This window comes from Anarrhichthys ocellatus, unplaced genomic scaffold, assembly GCF_004355925.1.
Source record: "Anarrhichthys ocellatus isolate YVR2014 unplaced genomic scaffold, GSC_Weel_1.0 scaffold40, whole genome shotgun sequence".
Taxonomy (NCBI): Eukaryota; Metazoa; Chordata; class Actinopteri; order Perciformes; family Anarhichadidae; genus Anarrhichthys; species Anarrhichthys ocellatus.
In genome coordinates, this window is record NW_022280070.1 from 4,728,163 (window position 1) to 4,738,542 (window position 10,380).

The following is a 10,380-nucleotide window of genomic DNA, read 5'->3' on the forward strand; positions in this document are numbered from 1 at the left end:
ATTCAACCATTAAAACACACAACAAATTAAATACAATTGTGTAGTAAAGAGATAGAATATGATAGCAATCTCTAATCCATAAGATCAATCACCCTCCAACAGTAGAAATCCAAGCTTCAGTTTATGACTTCATGGCAGAACTTCATTGATGTGACTTTCGACAAAAAAACGTAAAATGTAATTTCTGTCATTGCAGGCGCAGACGAAAAGCTGATTGAGACGCTCTCCCAAGATGCCAGGGACAGAATAGCCATAGCCATATCATCCTTCTCAGCCATCGTCAATCGACTGGTCCATGGAGGCATCAAGACCAGCCTGCTCAATATTGTGTTGAAGAAGAAATATGCCTTCTTAGAACTGCTGAAGATTGGTAATAACAGTCTACTTGTCATCAAAGATGTCCCAAGAATTGTGTTAAACAAATTCATAATTAATAACCCTAGAACATGCTTATTTCATATGATAGCATAAACTGGCCTAATCGATATATTGCCACGTGTGTGTGATTTGATATTAACAGATTGCCTCTCTGAGAATGAACAATACAAGGATAATACCAAAATGAGGCGGCTGTTGCAGTGCAGACAGGACGAATTGAAAGATGTCTACCATGAGAAGGAACTTGTGGACCTCTTCTTAACAAAGAGCAACATACTTGGGGGATATATGACAGGTATGGTGGAGAATCTTGTCAGATTTGTTTGATCAAGCAGTTGCAGAAAATTTAACAAATGCTTATTTCATTTCCATGACAGTTGATCTTGGCGACATGCAAGAGAGACAGCAGGTGAACATCGAGAACTTGCCTCTGGACCATTTCATGGAGGTTCATCCATTTGACCAACTGCCCTCTCCCCAGGCCGGTGTTGTCACATACTTTGAATTGGATGAAGAAATCAGAAACATGGCGGAGGTTCTATCCGCATTTAAAGACTGTCATATATTCAATGTGTGTTGGGAGACAAAAGCCAAACAAATGGCCGATGCAGAAATGGAAGATAATGAAGATGTAGCGGACATCATGGCAACACCAAAGATGATACATGATGACATTTTCGAGCCTTGCTTTGCTGAATACAAAGACCTCTACACACGCCTGAAGAATGGCAGTATAAGGCTCGAGGAGGTAAACCAGCTCTTCAAAGATTACGAGGGAAAGTACGAAGAGCTTGCACAGAACCTGGACATCATGTGCAGAGTCGATAACTCCACTGACAAACAGTGGATCCGCAGCAGGGTTCAACAGATCGAGCAGTATCACGAGCTTCATCTGGCTGTGGCTTCGGCTCAAATGATCATGAAGGTCAAAGAGACGCTTCATCTTCAAGGGGACTTCAGGGTTTTGGAGACACTCACAGGGATTGTAAGTGGCCATATTTTCAACTAAATATACTGCAGCCAGAAATACTACACATCACGTGAAAACGAGTCAGGCTAAAACCCTCCCTCTCCATATCACATGTGCATTAAGTTACTGTATTGTCTTTGTTTTGTTTTTTTTATATTAAATTATTATTGTATTTTGATTTTCTTCTACCTTCAGAGTCATGCAGACTTTCAGACAGAGCAGCTCAATAGGATTGACAATGACTTGATGCAGGCAAAGATGGTCCTGGTGGACATCACTGAGTCCCGCAGACTGTGCCTACATGAGCTGGGGCTCAGAGGACACTTTGTAAAATGGGTAAAAGATGCACTCGAAGGTAAGAGTCATTACCATCTGCTGTATTTTAATCCTCATTCAGGTGAAATTACTCAACAAAATGATATTTTTTCTCAGATATCAATGAGTTAAAGGTGTTTGTTGACCTGGCTTCAATCTCTGCGGGAGAGAATGACATGGACGTGGATCGTGTCGCTTGCTTCCATGATGCCGTCCTCGGCTACTCTTCAATGCTGTATGAGCTCAAACCAGACTCTGGTTTTCAAGCCTTCAAAGTGGTCCTCAAGAAGCTCTGGAGAGCTTTGGAGAATGACAAGAACCTACCAAAAAAACTGGTAAGCAGACGCCTTGTTAATACTACTACAAAAAAACTAAACTAAAACTTAATTTGAACTGAACTGAAACTAGAGAAGACTCCAGACATTGGCGTTGTTTTGTTCATGCAGAATTGACTAATGACTGGCTGGTAAAGATTTTACTGAAGAGAATACATCTCTGAAATCCAATGATAATAGAGAATACGAACAATAAATGCTCCAAACACTCATGTGAATGTTATTATCATACAGTCAGGGGACTGTATGATAATAACCAATTAAAATCATACAGCACAATTAACAATGTTATCTTCTTTTGCAGCGAGACAGTGCACGCCATTTGGAATGGCTAAAGACTGTGAAGGACAGTCACGGGTCAGTGGAGCTGTCATCACTCTCTTTAGCATCAGCCATCAACAACAAGGGTATCTACCTGATCAGTGCACAAGGTGTAAAAAAGGTAACTAACAAAAGCAGAGATGATCACATCCCTATGTCCATGCTATAGGTTGTCTCTGGGAAAGTTCCTACAAAATTAGGTCTGAGAGTGTATTTCTGTTTTTCAATCCAGTTGAGTCTCGACACCGCCCTGAAGCTGCAGATTCCAGAGGAGGATGATGAGGGTCAGCAGAGGCGCTGCTATTCTCTTGAGGAGCTGCGGGAGCTGCAGAACAAACTCATGCTGATGTCTGGGAAAGGGGATCAGGGGCAGAGTGAAGTCGATCACTTTACAGAGGTACATCGAAATGTTTCCCTTTTTATGTAGTGAGCATAAGTCACTTTGTTTAGCATAGAATCGGAAATGCTACTCTTAATACTACCAATGCTTCTACTAGTTGTACAAGTACTGCTGATAATATTTATGCCCCCTAGATTTTTGTTGTCGATTAGCTGTTTTTATTCTTTTTATTCATGCTAAATGATAATTTCTAAGGAAGTTGGGTAATCACCAGATTTAAAGTGGTGCTTTTGTGTGATTCTTTGTGAAGAAACTCAGTTTTTCAGATCTTTTGTTTAAATCAACCAGTCCACAAAATTCAATCAACCAACTGAAATAATTTCTTTGGTCGATGACGGCCCTAGTGTTTTCTTATTGTTACAGAGGCATCAAATTGTTTAAAACATAGCAATAATTGAAAAAGCAAATTCAATTCTGAATATCTTATAATATCTATTGACATCAGCAGTAATGGGTGTACTTAACAATGCATGAAGCTCAATGTTTGGAATACATAAAAGAAGGATTCACAGTTGCTTTGTATTTATTTTTCAGGTTTTTGCCAGTGTTCAAAGACTAGCTGAAGCATTCATTGCCCTCTACACTGCCGGGAACCCTCTGTTCAGACACTGGGAAGCTCAAATCAACTGCAGTTTAGGCAGTGAGGAACCCAGCATTATGATGGACTTCAAGCTGGGCAGTGTCCTCAGTGTTGTTATTGTGGAGGGCTGCATAGAGGAGCAGCTTCCTGAGTTTTGCAGGAAAATGGAGAAGTGCCTGCACTATTGGATGGATTTTGTGGATAAACAGAGGTCCCAGCATTACTATCTGAACTACTATACAGCCGAACAGTTTGTCTACCTCTGCAGCAAGCTGACTCAGCAAAATGTCACCAAAATTGAGGACCAAGTTCTCATGATGCTCTCCTTTGTCAAGCCAAATTGCACAGCCTCAGACTTGAGGCATGTCTGGCATGCACTCCAGTATGAGATCCTCACCAAACCACATGAGCAAAATGAAGACGTTGAGTTCCAGACTTTTGTAATGGTTGAGCTGGGAGACCCAGACTTCACAAGTGGGTTGGATCCTCTGCTAAGTCTTGTGGAACAAGCAAATGGTTCGCAAAAATTTGATCTGATATGGAATGCTTACATGAAAGACATGAAGAATTATCTCCCGCACATTCTTGATATAAAAAGTCTCGGAAGACTGTTGGAAATACTGGCCAACAAAGAAGATGAGAGAGAAGAAGACATTTCTGGCGATAACATTCAGGAATTCACAAGGAGGCTACTGCCTAAAGGCCTGGCCCCTGGAAACCCAAACCTCATTGTTTGCCCGCACGATGAGGTCCTGGCATCTTGCATCTCTGTTTACATGAGTAGCGCAGATGAGACACTTCCCACATATGATGAAGTCCTCCTGTGCAACTCTTCAACACCCTATGAACAGGTGGAGCTCTTCCTCAGACGCTGTCTCAGCACAGGCTACGGGGGACAGAAGATATACTGTCTACTGTATGGAGATCTGCTCACTTATGATGTGAGCTCTAAAGTTGAGAACTTTTTTCAGCGAATGAAAATGCAGAGTAGGAAAGACTACAGACTTGTTATCATCTGCAGCTCAGAAAGAGAACATGCCTACCTTCCTTCAGCCTTCAGCCTGTACAGATTGCACATGGTTCCCCAGGAGCCATTGGCAAGGATCCAGCGGTACCTCCACAAACACTACGTTGTGCCAGAAGATCAATGCAGTGCTGCAGCTGCATTCAAAGACCGACTGTGCGTTGGTGTCGTCTCATCCAAAAGGGCTGGTGTTGGTTAGTATATATGTACAGTACTCAGCTATTTCAAATGCTTGATGGTAAATATTTCACTTCTACAATTATGAATACTTGTGATTATTACTTTTTTTCAAATTGCAGGTAAATCTCTCTACGTCAACAGGCTGTATAAAAAGCTTAAGTGCTCAACCAAAAAGCCGTCCATGATAAAATGCATTCGCTTGATTGAACCGAATGTTGATGAGAATGTCATCCTTCAATCTCTGTTGAACACCCCGAAGAGGAAAGAACTTACGATGTTCCATTTGGACATCACATCAGTGGTAATAATGAGTCTCAAGTTAATGTTTAGCTTAATGCAATGTAGCATTTGTAATAGGAAATGACATATGGTGTTAATGGGCTGTGTTTTTATGTGATTGAAAAGGTGCAGAAAGGTCTCGATGAGTTTCTTTTTAAACTATTGATTCTGCGCTATTTGATGGACTCTGAGGGAAGGACTTGGAAGTGCAATGACGAGCAGCTGTATGTCATAGAGATTTTGGAGCCGACTGTCAGGTCAAACAGAAATACTTCACGGCAGGTAAGAGTTTTTACAATTTTGTCTCTATCGCTTATCATTTGTCATCTGAATTGAAATTGTTGCTTACCCTATGTTTTCTACATAGGCTCAAACTGTGAACAGCACATTCACGGATGCGTTTCCAAAAGTTTTCTGCCAATCACCCAAAGAGGTGCTAATGCTAGAGATGAGGAAGCAAGAAGATCCTACCATTGTAAGCACTGACGACCCACTGATGGATGATGAAGAATTCAGGAGTGAAGCCTTTCAGCGGCCATATCAGTATCTCACACGGTTTCATAACCACAGTGATCTTGATGTGTTCAGATATCAGGATGTTGAAGGGTCACATGTAGAGTGTCTTCAGATGCTTCTCATGTACTGTGGAATGATGGACCCATCCTGGGCAGAACTGAGACATTTTGCATGGTTCCTTAACCTTCAACTGAAAGACTGTGAGACATCTGTTTTTTGTGATGCCACGTTCACTGGAGATACGCTGACTGGATTCAAAACCTTTGTGGTGGACTTCATGATTCTGATGGCAAAGGACTTTGCCACTCCATCACTCAGCATCTCGGACCAAAGTACTGGCAGACTGCAGATGGACTTGACTGGTGTCCAAGATGAAGACCTGGCTCCTTTTCTGATCAGAAAGAGATGGGAAACAGAACCACATCCATACATCTTCTTTAACGATGACCATGTCTCCATGACCTTCATTGGTTTCCATCTTCTGCCCAATGAACAGAACTCTGTTGATGCCATTGAGCCCATCTCTGGAAGGGTGATAAAAAAGAATGTCATGACAAAGGTATTGTATGAAGGCCTAAAGCTTCAGAGAGTCCCTTTCAACATCAACTTTGATGGCCTTCCAAGAGGGGAAAAAATAGAGAGAATCTGCAATGTTCTTGGTATCCAGTGGCCTCTTGATCCTGATGAAACATATGAGCTTACAACTGACAACATACTAAAGATGCTGGCAATCCATATGCGGTTCAGGTGTGGCATCCCTGTCATTATTATGGGAGAGACGGGGTGTGGCAAGACGAGGCTCATCAAATTCCTTTGCGAGTTGCGGAGGAGTGGAGTGGCCACTGAGAACATGAAACTGGTCAAGGTACATGGAGGGACAACTTCGGAGATGATTTACACCAAAGTTAGAGAAGCAGAAGACATTGCTTCTGTTAACCAGCAGGACTATGGATTTGACTCTGTTCTCTTCTTTGATGAGGCCAACACTACAGAGGCCATCAGCAGCATTAAGGAGGTCCTCTGTGACAAGACAGTCAAGGGAGAAAGCTTGACACTCAACTGTGGGTTAAGGGTCATCGCAGCATGCAACCCCTACAGAAAGCACACAGATAAGATGATTCGGAGGTTAGAATCTGCTGGCCTTGGGTACAGAGTTGGAGCTGAAGAGACAGATGAAAAGCTTGGGTCCATCCCTCTCCGCCAGTTAGTCTATAGAGTTCAAGCATTACCACCAAGTATGATTCCTCTGGTGTGGGACTTTGGACAGTTAAACGATGACGCAGAGAAAATCTACATCCAGCAAATTGTGCAAAGAGTGGTTACAAACCAAGCAATCGATCAAATGTACAACAAGTGGATCACAGATGTCCTTTCGGCTTCACAGAAGTACATGCGGACAAGAAAGAATGAATGCAGCTTTGTCAGCTTGAGAGATGTCGAACGCTGCATGCAGTCTTTTGTTTGGTTCTACAACAACCACGTCATGTTGTTTGCAGAGCTTGAAGAATTTGAGTATAATCAAAGAGCTGAGAGGCATCACAGACGCCCTGACGTCAGAGACCCAGTGCTCTGGTCTCTAGTCATGGCCATAGGAGTGTGCTACCATGCCTGCCTAGAAAAAAAGGATAAATACAGACAGATCATCAGCAAAAGCCTACCACCAGCATACACCCCAGTAAAGGTAATGCAGGAAATCTCACTCATGCAGGATTTACTTCTGAACGGTGTTCCAATGGGGGATACTATTGCAAGAAACGGTGCCCTCAAAGAGAATGTCTTCATGATGGTTCTCTGCATTGAGCTAAGAATCCCTCTCTTCCTAGTTGGAAAACCTGGAAGTTCAAAATCTCTTTCCAAAACTCTGGTGGCAGATGCAATGCAGGGCCAAGCTGCTCATTCTGATCTCTACAAAAAGCTTAAACAAATCCACTTGGTGTCCTTCCAGTGTAGCCCTCACTCAACGCCAGAAGGTATCATTAATACATTCAAGCAATGCGGACGCTTTCAGGAAGGAAAGAACCTGGACGAGTACATTTCAGTAGTGGTTCTTGATGAGATTGGGCTGGCTGAGGACTCTCCAAAGATGCCACTGAAAACCCTTCATCCACTGCTAGAAGAGGGATGCATTGATGATGAGCCACAACCTCACAAAAAGGTTGGATTCATTGGCATCTCCAACTGGGCTTTAGACCCTGCAAAGATGAACAGAGGCATTTCTGTCTCCCGCGGTGACCCTGATGAGAAGGAACTCATCAAGAGTGCTAAAGGCATATGCAATTCTGATGCAATGGTTTTGGAGAAGGTCAGGGGTTTCTTCCAACCCTTTGCAAAAGCCTACTTGGAAATCTGCCACAAAGAAGGCAAAGGCTTTTTTGGTCTACGGGACTATTACAGCTTGATTAAGATGATTTTTGCTGTGGCCAAAGCTTCTCAAAGGAAACCCACTGCAGAAGAAATTGTGAAGGCAGTGTTGAGAAATTTCAGTGGAAGAGATGATGTGGATGCAGTTACCGTCTTCACCAAAAGTCTGAACATTGCACCCAACGTGGAGAACATCAGTGCCATTGAGTTTGTGAGAGAAAACATTCAGTCAGTTGGCCAAGAAGAAGAATGTCGGTACCTGCTGGTGCTAACAAATAACTATGCAGCCCTGCAGATCCTGCAGCAAACATTCTTTTCCGAAAGTGGTCAGCCAGAAATAATCTTTGGATCCAGTTTCCCGAAAGACCAAGAGTATACCCAGATCTGCCGCAACATCAACAGAGTAAAGATCTGCATGGAGACCGGTCAAACAGTTGTGCTCCTCAACTTGCAGAACCTCTATGAAAGTCTCTATGATGCCCTCAACCAATACTATGTCTGCTTGGGAGGACAGAAATATGTGGACCTTGGACTGGGAACCCATCGAGTGAAATGCCGGGTGCACAAAGACTTCCGGTTAATTGTCATTGAGGAAAGAGAGGTGGTCTACAAACAGTTCCCAATACCTCTCATCAACAGGCTGGAGAAACACTACCTGGACATCCACACTGTCCTTAAGACTGAGCAGAAGACGATGGTGGATGATTTGGAAAAATGGTTGAGACTTTTTGTGCGTCTCGGCAGTCAACATGCAGCAGTGGCTCAGACTTACCAGTACCAACCGGCAGACGTCTTCATAGGCTACCACTCAGACACATGTGCGTCTGTGGTACTTCAAGTGATCGAGAAGCAGAAGGACAGCGCGGAGATCTCAGATCCTGAGAGGAGAATACTGGATGAGGCTAAACTCATATTGCTCAGATGCGCCACACCAGACTCAGTTGTGCGGTTGGACTGCACCGGCCTTCCCAAAGTGGAGAGTGAACATCTGGCCGAGGTCTACTTTGAAAAGCAGGATAACAGCTGTTTAGCTGACTTCATACTTGCTCACACAATGCAGGAAGTCCACTGCTACTCCTCCTTCACAGAGGTAACCCGTTATACCAGTTTCAAATATATCCCAAAAGCTGTAAGTGTTAAGTATTAATGTCTTTTAATTGTAATTTTAAAACATAGGTGACAACATTCTCCAGACTTCTGACAGCATCTGACCTGGAACCACTAGAGCAAGTGTTGCATAGTGTTGAGCTTCTCTCACTCCAGCAGTTTGACACAGAGCACTCCTACCTGAAAAAGATCAGGTTTGTTAAATAATTATTAGCAAGAATATACTTGGCTACACTTAAATCTTTAAGTATAATCTCAGTCTAAAGATCAATTCTCTGCTTTCTTGTAGGAACTTCCTCACTGCTGAAAATGGAAGAAGTAAAACCGGACCCTGCAACAAGATCCTCCTCATTCAGTGTGATTTTGATGAAGCCTCTCACAGTTCCAATCTCATTGCATCTGCAAAGTAGGTCTACAGTTTCCTCTCTGTTGGGTATGCACCTCCACTGTGTGGTTTTGCCATATTGAGTTTTTTACTGTCCACTTTTAGGTATTCATCCATAAATGAAATCAACAAGATAGCTCAGGAGAGCACGGGAAGCAGGGTGTTTGTCTACTTTATCACCAGACTGCCAAGAGTGGAAGGAGGGACCTCCTACATCGGCTTTCATGGAGGTAAGGCTACCACAGCTCGTGTTTTTTTAACTTGTTTCATCACATTGTTTGAAGAATAATCTGAGGAATGTTAACGTTTACAGGCCCCTGGAGATCAGTTCACATCGATGACCTCAGACGGTCAAAAGACATTGTTTCAGACATCAAAGTCTTGCAGAACATGACAATCAGTCAAATGTTTGAAACAAAGATGAGTGAGCCTGAAGGTAAGTGATAGTTGAATAATTGATAGCAAATTATGATTTCCTCAACTCACATTTCTTCTGATATTAAATTACGAAAATGTTGTCGACAGCCATGGAGCTCGAGGACATATATACTGAGAATGATCAGGAGGAAGCAGAGCCAAAGGAAAATGTGAGTACAGACAACAAATATATCAAACATTTGCTACTGTGGGAGAATCGCATATTTGCAATACATATTTTTTCTGCCTTAAATTGAAAATCTACACATAAAACATTCAACATTTTAGCATCAATTTTAGAAAAAAAAGGGCTCTCCCCACACACACAAGTGACACAAGTCTTAAACCAGCGTATCCTCCTGCTGCAGGGCTGCTATAACGTTGTGGACACTACAGCACTGGTGCGGAGCTGTGTGCAGAGTGCAGTAGGCATGCTGAGGGACCAGGTGGAAAATGGCATTCGCAGTACTCAGAGAGTTGAGATCCTGCTGACACTCCTCAGTGACAGTGACGAAGTCAAAGGTACAAACAACAACTTTTTTACAGTGGTTTTGTTTCAGCAGTTGCAGTGCTCATCATGTTATCTTACTCTTGTCAGCTGAATTTCTGCAAATTGTGAAGAGGCATCTTCATTCATTGCTGGTGACTCGTGACGGCAACACCTTCTCATCCATAAAAAGCAACTGGGTCATTAAGGAGGCCTCAAACATAGATGCCTTGCAAGAAGGCGGCACCTTCAGGTGAGTGCTTCTGCCACAGAGAACAACATGTCTGTGTATGCATATATACAGTATATATATATATATATATAT

General features: G+C 42.7%; 1 protein-coding gene across 1 annotated transcript in view; it reads left to right on the plus strand.

The window, feature by feature from the left end:
- Positions 1 to 10,380, plus strand: part of LOC116394571 (E3 ubiquitin-protein ligase rnf213-alpha-like) — a 31,476-nt gene that overhangs the window by 8,350 nt on the left and 12,746 nt on the right. The window contains exons 18-35 of the mRNA XM_031867772.1: positions 197 to 370; positions 521 to 673; positions 756 to 1,363; positions 1,544 to 1,703; positions 1,781 to 1,998; positions 2,303 to 2,440; positions 2,552 to 2,716; positions 3,254 to 4,517; positions 4,623 to 4,804; positions 4,909 to 5,064; positions 5,150 to 8,749; positions 8,836 to 8,960; positions 9,056 to 9,172; positions 9,257 to 9,381; positions 9,465 to 9,587; positions 9,677 to 9,738; positions 9,937 to 10,090; positions 10,167 to 10,308. Coding sequence (XP_031723632.1) covers positions 197 to 370; positions 521 to 673; positions 756 to 1,363; positions 1,544 to 1,703; positions 1,781 to 1,998; positions 2,303 to 2,440; positions 2,552 to 2,716; positions 3,254 to 4,517; positions 4,623 to 4,804; positions 4,909 to 5,064; positions 5,150 to 8,749; positions 8,836 to 8,960; positions 9,056 to 9,172; positions 9,257 to 9,381; positions 9,465 to 9,587; positions 9,677 to 9,738; positions 9,937 to 10,090; positions 10,167 to 10,308 — 7,666 coding nt within the window. The remainder of the gene's footprint in view (positions 1 to 196; positions 371 to 520; positions 674 to 755; positions 1,364 to 1,543; positions 1,704 to 1,780; positions 1,999 to 2,302; positions 2,441 to 2,551; positions 2,717 to 3,253; positions 4,518 to 4,622; positions 4,805 to 4,908; positions 5,065 to 5,149; positions 8,750 to 8,835; positions 8,961 to 9,055; positions 9,173 to 9,256; positions 9,382 to 9,464; positions 9,588 to 9,676; positions 9,739 to 9,936; positions 10,091 to 10,166; positions 10,309 to 10,380) is intronic.